This window comes from Amphiura filiformis, chromosome 2, assembly GCF_039555335.1.
Source record: "Amphiura filiformis chromosome 2, Afil_fr2py, whole genome shotgun sequence".
Lineage (NCBI taxonomy): Eukaryota > Metazoa > Echinodermata > Ophiuroidea > Amphilepidida > Amphiuridae > Amphiura > Amphiura filiformis.
Genome location: NC_092629.1, coordinates 3,898,548 through 3,914,756, shown reverse-complemented (window position 1 = coordinate 3,914,756; position 16,209 = coordinate 3,898,548). Strand labels below are relative to the sequence as shown.

The following is a 16,209-nucleotide window of genomic DNA, read 5'->3' as shown; positions in this document are numbered from 1 at the left end:
GCTTACCAGAACCAGAACCAGAACCAGAACATCGAGCGTTGACAAACAGAAGGCCTTAACTCACTTTTGGCCATTTAGAGATTTTGGTACCAAAATAATCTGTAATATACCCACAGATTCTTAAACCCTTAACTCAATTAACTTCCTATTGCATCTATAGCACAATAATACCGTACTTGGTCACATTTCAATGCAAAATATTATTTTTCCTCATTTTTTCTCAAAAAAGGCACTTTTTGAGTTAAGGCCTTCTGTTTGTCAACCCTCGACATGTTTTATTTATCAAAAAACGACTATGGCATAGTCTACTCTGGGCCCATGATTTGAGCAGGTTGCCAGCTAGCTGATGCAGCAATGTTGAACGACGCGAAAGAGACTACGCACCGAAAGGTCAAGCACACACCCGGATGTTGACACTTTCCTGATTTCTCCCTCGAAACCCATTACGTTGTGTACGAAGCTCAACACAACCAGCAAAAATGGTACGTAAATTACGATTTTTTGTACACCGATTCATACAAATTGTAAATTTTGAACTGCGGAAGAATGTTCTTGTGCATACTTGTGTGGTAGTAATGTGAATGCTTTTGAGAAAATGGGTGAAATTGTCGTGCTACTGAGAGCCTAGAGTTCACAGTCTTGTACAGTACAACCGGTTCATCAGCTCAGTAGCCAAATATTTTCGTGTAAACAACACCCAACCTAGCTTTCGAATCAACTGCGAAAATTGTGTTAACAATATATTTATATTGTTAACCCGAAATTAGAATAGCTGATTTGCTTAGCCATTGTTGTATCTAATTCACAGGTTTTGTTTTGAAGGGCTTAAAATTATTAAAACTTGGCAATCATGCATTTGTCTGTCTGTTGTCATTTGATAATCATGTACATGTTTATGATGAATTAAAAAAAAAAAAATTATTATTTGTTGCAGAATTCCTTTTACAAATTTATTATTGTATTAGTTTCCACAAGATCCTATACACACGTTGATGTCATGCCCGTATATATTAAATGATGGTTAACGCATTAGAGGAACCTTCATGTTCAGTGATGTTTGACCTTACTCGAGAACTCTAGCTTCGAATTTGCACACGATAGTTTCGCATTCAATGAGAGTGCTTTGCTATGGTTTTTCGGTCGGACAGCAGTGTAGTTTTTTGCACTGGAGGTTATTTATTCTGTTACTGTTGATATTTGGATGAAAGTTATTTCGATGTCGATGAGTCAACTCAACTGTATCTTTTGAGCAAGATTTTGCTATTTTGGACAGTCTAAAATTTTGCTGAAGTGTAATTTTAGCAACATTTTTAATGCGATCGCCTGTCTTGATCGATCGGCTGTGTTTACTTTTCAACTTCCATTGCTTTACACGGTGTCATGCTTCAGCCAATCGACTAGATTTTGAATGCAATGGTGAATGGTCTCTAGCCTAGAATGTGAAGCTATCGGTGAGCAAATTCTTGGCTAGACTTCTCGACAGAGCATAATTTGAAGGTTTGGGTGTGTGAATAAAAAAAAACTGGGTGTGTAAATTTAAGATTTGTGTACAAAGTATAGGCCATGTAGGCAACAACTGGGTGTGTTTACAATTTGGTGTGTAAAACACTCCTACACGAAACACGGCTGGCTGCCTAAGTCCTTGCTTCTCGTGCAAGTTTGACCTTGCAACAGATAATGAAAATCATCAATTAGAATTAGGTCTAAAGTTTGTTCAGCTTTATATAATACTAGCGGGGGGACCCGTACGAAAGTTGAGTAAACATTAAATCCACCTGTCTAAAATTAGATTATTAGCCCGTCTTAAAGACGAGTGGACTCATGGCTGGCTAAGACCTTGCTGCTTACTATGCGCAGTGATTTTTTGACGTGTTCATTTTTCTTTCAGGTTGATGCATTTATCATACTTTGTATTTTCCAGCAAATGTTTAATACTTTTTTACCGCAACAATTTAGATAGCATAAATATTGGGATTTTTTTCTTGTGTTTATATGGAATAGGTTAATAAATGCGTCTATCACTCGTTGCTCGAGAAATTGTACAAAATGCACAACTGAGATGTTGATGGGTCTAATGCACTCTTCTCCCCTGCGGGGCTTAGTGCGTTTTAAACGCATCAGCATCTCAAAACGTGTGAATTATTACAAGTACAATTTGACTCCGGGTACAAACAAGTGAGACTCATTTAAAACCTATGAATAATGCACAGGTGCGCCCTCCATGTATATCTATTCTTCCAGAAAATTTTAATTTTATCCTCGCACTACCACACTGGCCACATCCTTCCCTAAATTCTTTTCTAACCTGAATCACTCTAAATGCACTCAAAGGGGAAAATATTAATTCATAAAAAACATTAACTTTGATTTTAAAACATAACATTGAATTAGTATGCATGCTAGCTGTTCAATAGAAGCAAAAGTAATTAAAACCAGTAAAACCAATTTTATCCAGCTTAAAAAAAAACGCTTATAAATTTTTTGTTAGTAATAGTAGCAGGATTTCTCCAGTTGCCAACCTTCTATTGACATGTTGGAACAAAAGCATGAAAAGCATGTCGATAACCATGGAGGGGTAATAGCGAATATGGCCATGCGTTTTAACCTGAACACCCAAAAAGGGTGGTGGTGTCACACTTTTCACCATTATCGTTTTGTTTTTTGAGTATATCTTTGAAAGTAAAGAAGCTATGGCAATAAATTTGGTACCGGGTACCAAATGAAAGCTACATGTAATATATTAATGAGGAACTATGGAAAGTTACATGAAGGTATCTTGAACAGAAGCAGAATGGCATTCAATCCAATGACCCAAGTCAGGGGTGGTGGTGGCAGCGGCTCATGTGGCAGCGGCTCACTATGTACAAACTCAATGGAAAAGTTTATTTTTGGTGCCTCACAGTGCAAAAAGTTTGACATTTTCTTTTAAAACTAGTGCATATCAATAAATTTGGTATCAAAAGAAAGCTGACATTGTTATCTGAACTTTTATTCTGTAAAATAGTTGAAACAATAAATTGCTTTGCGCTAATGTTAGGGGCAAGTGCTTTGAACTTGACATCTAAAAATGGGTGAGTGGCGTCACATTTTTCACTGTGGTCATTAGTTTTTTTAATGTATCATTGGAATAAAAAAGATTTGAAAGTAAATTTGGTATCAAATGACAGCTAAAACACCAATTATTAATTATGGAAAGGTGTCAATATGATATCTTGAACATCTATAGAATGGGACTCATCCAATTGGCCAAGGCAGGGGTGGTGGAGGTAGCGGGGCACTCTGCACAAAACTGTAAGCGAAGTTTTCATTTTGGGAGCCTCGCAGTCGGTGTGCAAATGTGTTGCCATTTTCCTTTAAAATGAGTGTTTATCAATAAATTTGGTATCAAAAGAAAGCTGACATTATTATCTACACTTTTATTTTGTACAAAGTTAGAATAGTTAGCTGCTATAGGGTACTGTATGTGACAGGCCAATGTTCTCCAAGACAATAAGAAAAATTAATTCTATTTAGGTCACTTTTTGAAGGGTTGTATCATTTTACAAAAGTGATAACCCCCATACTTTTTTATATTGCAGGAAAGCCCTTACTCTGATCTATTAGAAAATGACATAAAATAAGTTGCAGGGGTAATGTTGTTCACAGAAATGTTGGTGACATTATACCCCTGTACCACTCTCAGTTGATGTTTTGTCTCATTTACATAAAGGCAGCATTAGAACCTTACATCTGACAGTGTTTCTGAGGCTCTTGTTGGATTCCTTGTTCAATTTCCTTTCAGAAAATGTATACTTTTATCATGCTGGGGGGGTATGATTGGAAAAATATGGGCATTTGAAGGTGAAAGAGTGTTGAGAATTTCAAAAATCGGTGTGACGAAAAGTCGGCGAGGTTAAAACGCATGGCCATATCATAAATTGCAATAAAATATTTTCTTTCTTTTTTTCATCGTACAGGGGAACGAAGCGTCACTGCCCATGGAGATGTGCTCAAATTGTAAGTACTTAGGTCAAAAATTGACATAACATAAAAACAAATAAATAAATAGGATAGGTAGGGAGGGATTTTTGTTTTGTTAACGGCCCAATGGCGATTCCGTCCAACTGCAGTGTTCAGTTTTTGCCAGTAACTGGTAAAAAATGATGTTACCTGACCCCAGTTCCTTCAGTATGACCTCTGTTTTTCTGTGTTGTCATGTTGAAAGTTACTTATGTTTTTATCTGGTAAATAAACTAATAAAGTGATATTCATGAAATCTATTTGCTTGTTTAGACTTTAAATTTGTCAAATTGGCAAAAACTGACAAAAAATTGACAAAACCCAGAAGAAACTCATACCGTCATGATTCGCCTAATGGCTCACATGGAACATACCAACTGACCGACCGACCCTACTTGAAAGGTCCGTCCGCCCGCCAGTAGAACAGGGTTTTTGTCACCTCAGAGCTGAATATTTTACTACCCTATTGTATCTCCACAGTTGATGCGGAAGAAATAAGAAGATTAGGAAAACGTTTTAAGAAACTAGATTTGGACAACTCCGGCTCACTGAGTGTAGAAGAATTTATGTCGCTACCAGAATTGCAGCAGAATCCCCTTGTGCAAAGAGTCATAGATATATTTGACGAAGACCAAAATGGAGAAGTAGATTTTAAAGGTAAGCTAGTACAATTATATTGTGGGAAAGTTTTATATGACGGAAGTTCATAACAATTAGTAAGTTTTTAGTGGATTCGCTGTCTGACAAGTTTAGAAAATGTCAAGTTTCGTCAGGAGTACATGTAGCTCTAACTTCTTTAGGACAAAATACCTTTAAGTATGAGACATGTAGGCCGCCCCTTGCATACAGATGGCTCTGTAAAGAGTCATTCACTGAAGACTGCCCCTTGTCAACAAGCTGACCTCGCCTAGATCTGCTAATTTGAAAGTTTTTTGTGGCTCTGAAAAGAGCTGTTTAACACTGAAGACTGTCCTTTGTAAATAAGTGGTGGCTCTGAAAAGAGACGTTCACTGAAGATTGCCATGTGTCAATAGAGAACAAGCAGACTTCGCCTATCTGCTAATGTCAAAAGGTTTGATGGCTCTGAAAAGAGCAGTTCACTGAATACTGCCCCATTGTCAAGTATAATTATGCACAATATACATTTTTGTCAGGCTGTTATGATCAGTTTTAGCCACCCTCTCCCATTAAGTGTTTGACAGCGGTACGGGTTTCGACTCATAAGTGAAGGGCAGAGTTGTAACAAGTCATGATTTGTGACTCGAGGTAAAATGAGGTGACTGACCTGAGTGATATTCAGCTGATTCGACCCATTGACTTTGTACAGTGACTTGACCTGACTTGAGCTAAGAAATCATTCAAATGGCTTAACGATATGGCATTTGTCTACCGATCCGATATCCGATATCGATTTTATAAAATTTCAGCCGATATCCGATCCGATATCTGTAAAAAAAAATAAAGTTAAAAATTATGAAGTGCTAGGATCATTCAGTTAATTTGAAAAAAAAAATTTGAAAAAATTAGTTTGTTATCCTTATACAAACCATTAACTAATATTTACCTCTTCATCTATAATAGATGCATTGGTTTTTACCTATATCCGATCCAATACCGATATCGCAAATATCGGGCCTATACGATATCCGATCCAATAATCGGTTGAGCCCTACTATCAACTATGGTGGAGGGTTGTGGGTTCAAATCTGGGCAGTGACAGGGTGTGTTGTGCACTTGGACAGTATTGTCTCTCCCACCAAGGTGTATACATTGGTAATAGTATGATAATACAGTGCTGGGGAGACAAAACGCTAGTTGTTTAGGAGTGGCGAATCCTCACCCCCCAACAAGTTAATTCAAGGGCGTCTGGTCCAAATACCAAGGAAAAAGAGATGGGCTCTTTGACTTGTGAGGATTGCTTTGGCATCCACAGGCATTGAGTTTTGCAATGTGACAGGTGTGCTGTAAATCGCACGCCTGGATAACCCGAGGTGTGCTTTTAGGTGTGCTGCAAATCGCACACCTAAATAAACCAAGGTGTGCTTTTTTCAAAACTGGTGTATGACTATGATTTCATTTTCAGCTAAAACTTAGCAATTGTGACAACATACATGTACTTTTTTTAAATGGCCATGGTAAAAGCTCTGGGGTAATGAATGGTGTATACTGCATAGATGTCCCTGGACTTTGGACTTATTGCTAGTGTCATTTGTAATTTTTTTTTTTTTAATTAGTTTTTTTTTTTTGGATTTAGAATGTCCCTAGAATGTCCCTGGAACTTTAGAATGTCCCTGGAATTTTTTTTTAATTTAAAAAAAAAAAATTACAAAAAAGATTTTAAAAAATTATAAATTCTTGTTTAAAATAGGCAAATTTGTAAATTATGTTCACATAATAATCTATGAATGATTTTAAAATGCATTTGTTTTGTATGCTTCTTTACTTCATAAATAGGTTGTAATGTGAACATCAATTATAAATTTGCCTATTTTGAACATGAATTTATAATTTTTTAAATCTTTGTAATTTTTTTTTTCAAGTTTTAAAAAAAATTAAAAATATTTCAGGATATTTTTAAGTTCAGGGACATTCTAAATAAAAATAAAAATTTTTTTTTTTAGGTGTGCTGAAAAATCGCACCCCTCGGCGTATATTCAGGCGTGCGGCGCGTGCGAATCGCACTCGCACGCCTTAAAACTCAATCCCTGCATCCAAGATTTGTCCACACCATTACCCTTGGCCCTACCCTCGATTGAGCAGGGTCAAAAAACTGTGGATGTCTTTGGTTATTGTTTGTCCATGGTTATTGTATGTCCACGATTACTGGGCTTTTATTCATAAGTGTGTCCACGTTTCAAGGTGAAAACAATTTTCAAACCTACCCATGACATTTTCTGGCAAATCAATGCCTCTGTAACTGTAATTTAGGCAATCAGCTACACTGTTCAGTGTTACTTGTTTTTAAAATTTGTGATTCTAAGCTTTGTTACATTGACACAAAGTAATATTTGGATCTCCTTATTTTTATGGTGAGTGCTAATACAGGGCATAAATAAATGTAACACAAACAGTGTTCGATTTTCATCTATTTTTTTGTGTAGCAAAAATTGCTACTCACTCTCAGATTTGAGTAGCATTCCAAAATTTTGAGTAGCATTTTTTTTCACCATTTTTATCATTTTTTTTGTATTTTCTTGTCTTCTCACAGATTACTCTATGCTTTAAAAAATAGACAAAAATCAAACACTGGATACCATCTTAGGCTCTCCGCTCTTATCTATATTGGAAGAGAGAAAGGTCTCACCTTCTTGGAAAATCCACTTAAGAATAACAATACAATTGGCAGTTAGTCACAATGGGTGGCAAACAGAATTAACAGATGACACATTTACTGGGACCTTCATTCTTTAATCTTTATTTCTTTCCATATATATAATTTGGACGCAAATTCACATGGCTAATCAAGTATTTTGCGTCCATGTCACATGCATTTGGACGCAGACAAAACTTCAAAATTTTATCCTTAATTGATGATAAAAATAAGGAATTTTTATTCTTTTATATTTTTAAGATAATAAAAGCCCCACAATTTTGACCCACCTGCTGAGAATTGAAGTAAATTCTGCAATATTTGTAAATGCAACGTCAGGAAATCGTGCACTTTTGCATGCTTTCCGAGCGATCGCTATACAGCTGTTTGATCACATGGCCTGGGAAGTCCCGATTGATTTGTTTACAACGACGACGTGCCGCTAATGTGCGGTGTTTATTTAATTATTTATCACAACCTGACAATATTCAATTTTTAATATTTTAAGTTTATTTTCTCATAAATAATCTAGGTTTCCTTTATTAGTATTATTGTTACGATGAATAAAAGCAATTTTAAAGACAAAATCCAAATGATAGTGCTTTCCAAGAAATTCACTCTTCTAACAACAGAAATAATCATGCTGAGCTGATTTGCCTTGGTGATTTTAATTGTAACTCGCATGCCAAAACATCTGCTGAGAAGTCTAAGTGGTCCAGGCTCCAGAACACAATGTCGAATCATAATATGAACCTAATCACTAAAGATCCTACAAGAATAACAAATCACAGTCAAACATATATTGACCACATCTGGACAAGTAGACCAGAAATGTACCATCAAAATGGTGTTGTCCCATGTTTTCTCAGTGATCATTCCATAATTTATGCTGCCAGGAAAGCTGGTAGAGTCAAACGTGATGCTCGTTATATCGAGGCTAGATCATTCAGGCGTTTTGATGAGACCGAGTTTCTGAATGACCTCATTCATGTTCCTTGGCAAGCTGTTAGTTGCATAAGCTGTCCTGACTTAGCTTTGGATATTTTTCTTGGTCTACTTAGCCCTGTTTGTGAGACACATGCTCCCATCAAAAGAATTAAGATCAATCAAAATCAACCCAATTGGATTACCAATGAGTACTTGGAATTTCGTAGAAAATGCCTGTCTGCTCGTACTAAAGCAGAGAAATCTAAACATCCTGATGACTGGAAGCAGGCACGGTTTTTGCGTAATAAACTCAATAATATGGCTGATATCTTAAAGAGAAACTATTTTTGTAATACAATATCCAGCAACCAGAATAATCCTCGTAAGCTGTGGAAAACCATCAAAACCCTGCTTCCTAGTAACACAGAGTCAACTATCTCCTCTATGCTTGACGGAGATAACACTGTCAGTGATAAAATGGAAATTGCCAGTGTCATGAATAAGTTCTTTTCCACCATTGGGCAGAAATTGGATGATAATTTTGGTACCAACACAAATGTTTTACCTTTACCAACCAGGACAAATAATTGTGTTGCTAGTTTTAATTTTAATATTATTACGGAAGAAAGTATTTCAAAGATTCTTAGATCACTTCCCACTGAAAAGGCCACTGGTCTTGATGGTGTCAATACTAAATTTCTGAAAGCTGGTGCTAGTGCTCTTGTTACACCTCTTGCTCATATTTTTAATCTCAGCCTTCAGACAGGTGTTGTTCCTGCAGTTTGGAAACAAAGTAGAGTGAGTCCTATCTATAAAGATGGGCCCCGTGATGTATCCAGCAACTATAGGCCCATCTCTGTTATTCCGGTGATCATGAAGATCTTTGAAAGACTTGTCTACGATCAATTTTATGTTTTTTTGTCTCAAAATAACATTTTATGTCCTGAACAGGGTGGTTTCAGACCCAAACACTCAACACTCACCACTCTTGCTGATGTAACAGATTACATTTTAAATCACATTGATCGTGGTAGTTATGTGGGGCCATTTTTTAGACCTGAAAAAGGCCTTTGACACGGTCAATCACCCGATCTTGCTCTCGAGGCTTCAGAGTGTTGGTGTTTGTGGACTGGAACTATGCTGGTTCTCCTCATACTTGGGTGAAAGAAAACAGGCTACCAAAGTAGGTAATTCACTTTCTGAACTTGCACCTGTGACATTTGGGGTACCCCAGGGGTCAATCCTGGGGCCTCTTTTATTTACAATATATATCAATAATCTCCCTACAGTAGTCAAGAATTGCAAAATAAACCTTTATGCTGATGATACTGCCATTTTCTTTGCCAGTAAAAACATTGATGAAGTAAATAATGTATTGAATTCTGGTATGCAAAGTGTTGCTAAATGGCTTCACCAACATAGGCTCACATTGAATGTTAATAAAACCAAAACTATGCTGTTTGGATCTGCTCGTAAACTTGCATCCTCTGGTCCTCTTACTGTTCATATCAATGATCAGCCCCTTGAGTGTGTCCCACATTTTAAGTATCTTGGCATTATTTTTGATCAGCGGTTAACTTGGGAACACCAAATTGATAAAATCTGCATGTCACTTTATAAATATATTGGTCTTTTTACCGTATCAGAAAGTTTTTAGCTGTTGACACCCTGAAGTTGTTGTATACATCTGTTGTTTTACCTAAAGTTGATTATTGTGATCTAATTTGGTCAAATGCAGGCTTAACTCTCCTGAACAGGTTGGATCGCCATCAAAAAGCGTCTCGGTAGAGCAATCATTGGTGTCCCAATCGCACTCCAACTCAATTTGTCTTTGATTCCCTAAACTGGGAAACTTTTTCTAATCGTCGTAAATATCATATCTGTCTCAATGTTTTTAAATGTCTTGGGGGCTGGTACCCCCAACCTGTCAATATTTTCACCAAGTGTATTGATGCTTATAGCAATCATACTCTCAGATCATCGACCGCTGGGAATCTGGTTATAAATAAGATGCGCACTGAGACTGGCAAGAGAACTTTCCTGTTCAGGGGGGCTAAGGCCTGGAATGATCTTTCCCGAAACATCAAAAATCCCCTTCCTGTCAATGCAAATGTTTTCAAGAACATATATACTAACTTGCAATAATATCTCTTTTATGTAGCACATTGTAAATGTAATTATCATATGTTATTTAAATTTCTTGTACCTAGTATGTGTATAATTTATATGGTATTAATTTTATGACTTTTATGTATATTTTAAATACTTTTAAATTCATGTTTGTTGTTTATCTGTGTTGTATCCTGGGCAGCAAGGGAGAACAGTGCTGGTCACTGATTGCATGTCCCAGGTTAAAGAAGAAATAAATAAAAATAAATAAATAAATAAATGATAACCCTTTTTCGTATTATTTGTGGCAGCGCGTGTTTTAGTTTTTGTAGCATCAACAGCACGTTAATTTAAAAATAGAAACGCGGAAGTGAAAGTATGAACGAAAATTGCTCAAGATTGACAGACTTTGCTCATGTTTTTGCACCTGTTTTTGACCACGTTTCGGACCAAAACTGACACAGAAATGAGAAAAATTATCATAGCGAATGGAGATGGAATATCACGGCGAAAATGCACTTTTACGGTCGCAAGTAGGCATTTTCCCCCGATATTTTTGGATCGCATATTTTTGTTACAGGTCTGTGTAGTTGAGTAGCAGCTTGTAAAAATGACTAGCATTTTGCGATCTTGAATCCAGGTAAATCGAGCGCTGAACACAAACACTGGGCTAGTCCAGTTGAAATCAATACACTCCTGTAGAAGACATGACCTTAATCTCCCACACAGGGAATGTAGATTTCAATTAGGTTACCTGAAAGGGTGACTACATTTGAGATCTACACCCCGTATGAGAGATTAAGATCATGTCTTCCAGATAGGGGCCCGGGGGTGTATGGATTTCAACTGGAATAGCCCATTTTGCTGGTACAGGAGATTGGAAAGTGGGTGTGCTACAAGTTCATTAGTGGCTAAAGTGTGTATCTATGTTTAAAGGTGGGTGGGCCAATAACACTTGTATGGTATTTTCTACCTCACATTGAGGCCCATCACCCAAACATAATTATATTCTTGGTCCAAGTTTGATTGTTTTTGAAGCAACTAATTTGACGTGATCAAGCAAAATTAGTTGGATGTTGGGAATATTGATTTTGAGTAGTATTCAACTACCTTTGTACATGTTATTGTTCTTAGCAACACTAAAATGGCTATTCTTGTATCTCTGGTACAGTACAGTAAATCTAAGTATGATGGGATTTTCAGCAAAATAAAATTATGAGAATGGCTCATGTAATGAAATAGAGAACTGAATTTTGATTTTGATGGACATCAGACTCATTTAGCTTAAAATCCATCACAAATGTGTATTACAGTGGCCCATAGAAGAACAGTATGACATCCGGGTGAGGACCAGACTCTCTGGTTGATGATCATACCACCTAAAACTAACAACATATTTCAGGCCTATTAAAACAGTGGGGTAATGAGAACCATGGGCTTTTGTCCGACATCTAAATGACTATGTTAAGCACCTGTAGATAGGCAACAGAGCACTATATAGTAACAGCGCTCGAAAAAAGGCGCGTCCTTGCGTCAAATACCCGTGAAAGTAGGCGCGGACCCGCAAATTTCCGACGGTACGGGTCCGCGTGACCCGTAAAAAATTGAACCAAGCAACGAGCAAAAAATCCTAGTTTTGTTATTCCAATGAAAAATTCGATTCACATAATACGTACAGCTCCCTGAGTAGACTTTCATGTTAGTTTCTCATCAAGTTTTCAACCCAGATCGCCGTAGGTAATTCTCATTCTTGAAATTTCAAAGGCAAGGGTCCAGGGTCGGACCCTTGAAAATTGGTGAGGACCCTTGAAATTTCAAAGGCAAGGGTCCGGAGGACCCTTGGATTTTTTTTCTTTTTTCGAGGCCTGTATAGTAATACGTATGGGTCAATCAGTGGTCCACAGCAGCTTAGGAAAGTGACAAGAACTCTCTAAATCATAATACCAAAAGATGTTGATGTATAGGCTTTCGAATGGATTGAGCTCCATGATCTTTGATCTCTTCATTACACAGTCTGGGAGTTCATTTCAAACATGAACATGAACAAAAGTCCTGCTGGTTGACAAGGTTCTCGAGACTAGCTCAGTCAGTGAATGACTTGGCATTGAGAGACTGGCTCGTCAGTTCACATAAGGCTTAGGTAGCAATGCCTTAAAGTGTGGTAGGGATAAGCTGTTGTGGTTAAGTGAGGGATGAGGCTGTCAATTGGACCACGCACCTTTAAAAATCATGTTATTCATAGCGGAAGCAGTGTGGGGTTGTTTTGGTTGTCAAAACACTTGAGCCCACATTGACATTTATTCCACCCCCAAACTTTGTGAGTTTGTACTCTTTCATTGAAAAATACTATATAAGTTCTTTATTGTTCATTATGTTGTTAAGGAAACTTTCAATTATTGTTGTAGGGAGGGGGCATGTGGAAAGAAGTATTACTCTGCTTGAGCAAATAAAAAATATTAAAAAATTACAAAAATACCAAAATAATAAAGTGCACAAAGTTTATGAATTATATTTGAAAATGTATAGATATGTGAAAATAGTAAGTACCGGTATTGACATTGATGTTTTCTAATAAATTCTGTTCCAAATAGGTTTGGGCATTGAAGGGTGTTAATTTGTTAATAGTATTGTTGTTATTTATAACTAATTATCATGGTTTACTCTTGAGTCCATATTTTAGATTCATGGTCTGATATTTCATCTTCTGTTTTGTATCTTAGATTGAGGCCTTCCATTAAAACAATATGTTTTTAAAGCAAAAACACATATAACAATGCCCCATAGGATCCACTTTACTGGGGGAATAGGGAAAATATGTGACATGATCAAGAGGAATGAGTCGGATGTCGCTAATGTTTTTGAGATATTGGCAAAAACAGTGTTCAAATTCTTTTGTTTTATATTGTTTTCAGCCATTGATAAATTGCTCATAATATCATTAATATGGTAACCAGATGTCCTATTTTGCGTCAAAATGTAGCATTTGGAAACTGCCAGAATATGATATAAAAAAATTTCTAATTGAAAATTGCCGATATTTGACTCATTCCCCTTGATCATGTCACATAAGCTTTCTTCTAATAGCAAAATCTCAGTTTTGATGAAGAAAAATGGGTGATGAAGCTCTTGATTGGGTAATTTTGGGTTAAGGACCTTTAAGAGTGGAATTTTTATTCTTATGTATCCTCTGTTAATTTGCCCTTATGCAATCAGTATAATTGTGCCTGTTTAATATATATGTGACCCGTTCTGACAAAACCAGGAACAAGTCGCATTTTTGACATTTCATGATTTGAATAAAAATGTAAGCACTGGACAATTTAAGCTTTAAAATAATACCAAAATTATATACATAGTTTAGTATCAATACATTTCAAGATATGGATTGTAAATGATACCTTGATATTTTTGCCCAGTTGCTTTTCTGAGTAATGGGCTAATTATTTTCCTGCCTTACACATGATTGAACAGGGATTATCATAGTTCAATAGTTAATTATTGATTAAGTAAACCTTGTTTTAATAAGTACTTTCAAGGATTTGAAAGACAACTTTATCCCACAGTCAAATACCATGAATTTGAGAAATTCAATTTTATTTTATGGGAATTTCATCTCTAAAGGCCTATAACTCAAAAGCATGCCTGGCGACTTGTTCCGGGTTTTGCTGGAGTTGGTCACATATTTTATCTTTTAGTTAACACAAATTCTATAATCTCATTGGTCAAAGGCACCAGACTGTAAACTTCATGGAATAAGGCACCAGACAGTAGATATTTTCCTATATTTTATGAAAAAATGGGGGTAACTTAACTTTACTGAAACAAATTGATCATGTTATTATTTCTTTCTTCGCAGAATTTATCCAGGGTGTTTCGCAATTTAGTGTCAAAGGAGATAAGGATGCAAAAATGAAATGTAAGTGTCAAATTTTGTGTGTTTGTTCTTTGTAAATATTGTTGTTGATTGTGAGTAACTTCACCTATTTGCCCAACCAAATACACCAACTCAAATAAACCAACTCATTCCGATTAAACCCGAAGCATGACATTTTCCCGATCACACCTGCAGAAAAAGTACCTCTTCATCATGTACAGTATGAAGTTCCAATGTGTAACAGGCATCATAACCACAACACACAGTCAATTTTGGATGAGAGAGGTAATTTTGCCAAGGATACTCAATATGCAATTAAGCGTGTGGTGCTGTCTTGTGTAAGAGTCTGACTTGTGGAAGAGGTGATGCATATTTTTCCGTTCTGTAAAAAAAAAAAATCTTAACTGACGAAAAATGATGAACATTTGATCATTTCTTTCCATTAGCATCATATTGTGAAAAACCAAGTAGCTAATGAGGTGTTAGCCCAATATGCTAGGAAAATATTTAAGGGCTGGGGTATGAACGTTTGGACAGTATTTATTTTGGGACATCAGAGCACATCAGACATATCGAATTGCATTCTGAATACGAAGAATGTCATTCTGGTATCAAATAATTTTGATTTTTTGAAATTACGCAATTTAATACACATTTTATGGCAAATCATTAAAAATTGATATTTTTGATATTTAACAGTACTTGAAGTAAACTTTATAAATCTGATGATTTATACTTAAAGTGTATGTAGGTGGGATGAAAAGCCGACGATCAATTGAAAATTTTGACCTTTTCGTATTGAAGATATGGATTTTTTCCCCAAAACACCAAAAAAAAATTAGGTCTTTTTGGGAAAAAATCCATATCTTCAATATGAAAGGTCAAAATTTTCAATTGACCGTCGCTTTTCCTCCCTGCTACATACACTTTAAGAATATATCATTAGATTTATATAAATTACTTCGAGGACTGTTATATATCAAAATTTGAAAAATATCAAATTTTTATAATTTGTCATAAAATTTGTATTATATTGTGATTTTCAAAAATGAAAATTATTTGATATCAGAAAGACATGCTTCAGATTCAGAGTGCAATTGTCGATAGGTCCGAGGTGCTCTCATGTCCCACAAAAAATACTGTCGAAACGCAATAAACGCTTCATTTTAGATCCCTTAAGGGGGACCACAGGTCGCTTTTAGGTGGAATTTTGAATGGCCTTGTTTATAGACTATTAATGATAGAATTATGGCTTGTTATATATCAATGTAACACACAAAGATTGAAGTTTCAGAAAATTATATTTTTTTGTGCGTGTCAATATGTATATGCAAATGAGCCGAGGTCAAAGGTCAAATATGTTCAAATGAGGCATGGGAAAAATGTGAATTTTGCCCCCAAAAAATAATGATTAAGAAGAACATTTAACTTACTATTTACTATCCAGGTATGTTATATAGGTATAGCTTTGCAACTTAATGGAGAGACATTTTGAATTGTTTGCTTTCTGTTGCCATGGCAACCGTTTGGTGAAATAAACTGATTTTTTCATCTGGATTTGACTTTGAAGACCTATAAATCAAAAAGTAAAGCAGATATCAACAAAAGCTCCCATTAAGTTGTAGAACATTACAACTTGTACATGTGTGCCAAATTTCATGGTCATAGACCTATGGGAAGTGGAAAAGTTTTTGGGGCAAAATTCTGACATCGCTTAATTACCATTTTGAGATATTAGCATTTTAGTCTAGAAACACTAAATTATTTTTTTAATTCACATTTTAGAAACACTTACATTTAATTATTGATATTTGTATTGACTTATATTTTTTCCAAATTACTAAAACAGTTTACACCATAAATTGCTGTTTACTTTGCTGTAAATAATATTGTTATGAAATTCCTTAACTATCGCAGCTTGAAAAACAAAAAAATACAAAAGAGATCGTCGGGTGCATCACATACTGGTCTATCTTGAATTTTTGACTTT

General features: G+C 35.8%; 1 protein-coding gene across 1 annotated transcript in view; it reads left to right on the top strand.

The window, feature by feature from the left end:
• Positions 1 to 392: 392 nt before the first annotated feature.
• LOC140145785 (calcineurin subunit B type 1) overlaps positions 393 to 16,209 on the top strand; it is a 30,946-nt gene continuing 15,129 nt past the window's right edge. Inside the window, exons 1-4 of the mRNA XM_072167464.1 lie at positions 393 to 482; positions 3,957 to 3,996; positions 4,480 to 4,656; positions 14,202 to 14,261. Of these exons, the coding sequence (XP_072023565.1) occupies positions 480 to 482; positions 3,957 to 3,996; positions 4,480 to 4,656; positions 14,202 to 14,261 (280 nt within the window). The 5' untranslated portion in view covers positions 393 to 479. The remainder of the gene's footprint in view (positions 483 to 3,956; positions 3,997 to 4,479; positions 4,657 to 14,201; positions 14,262 to 16,209) is intronic.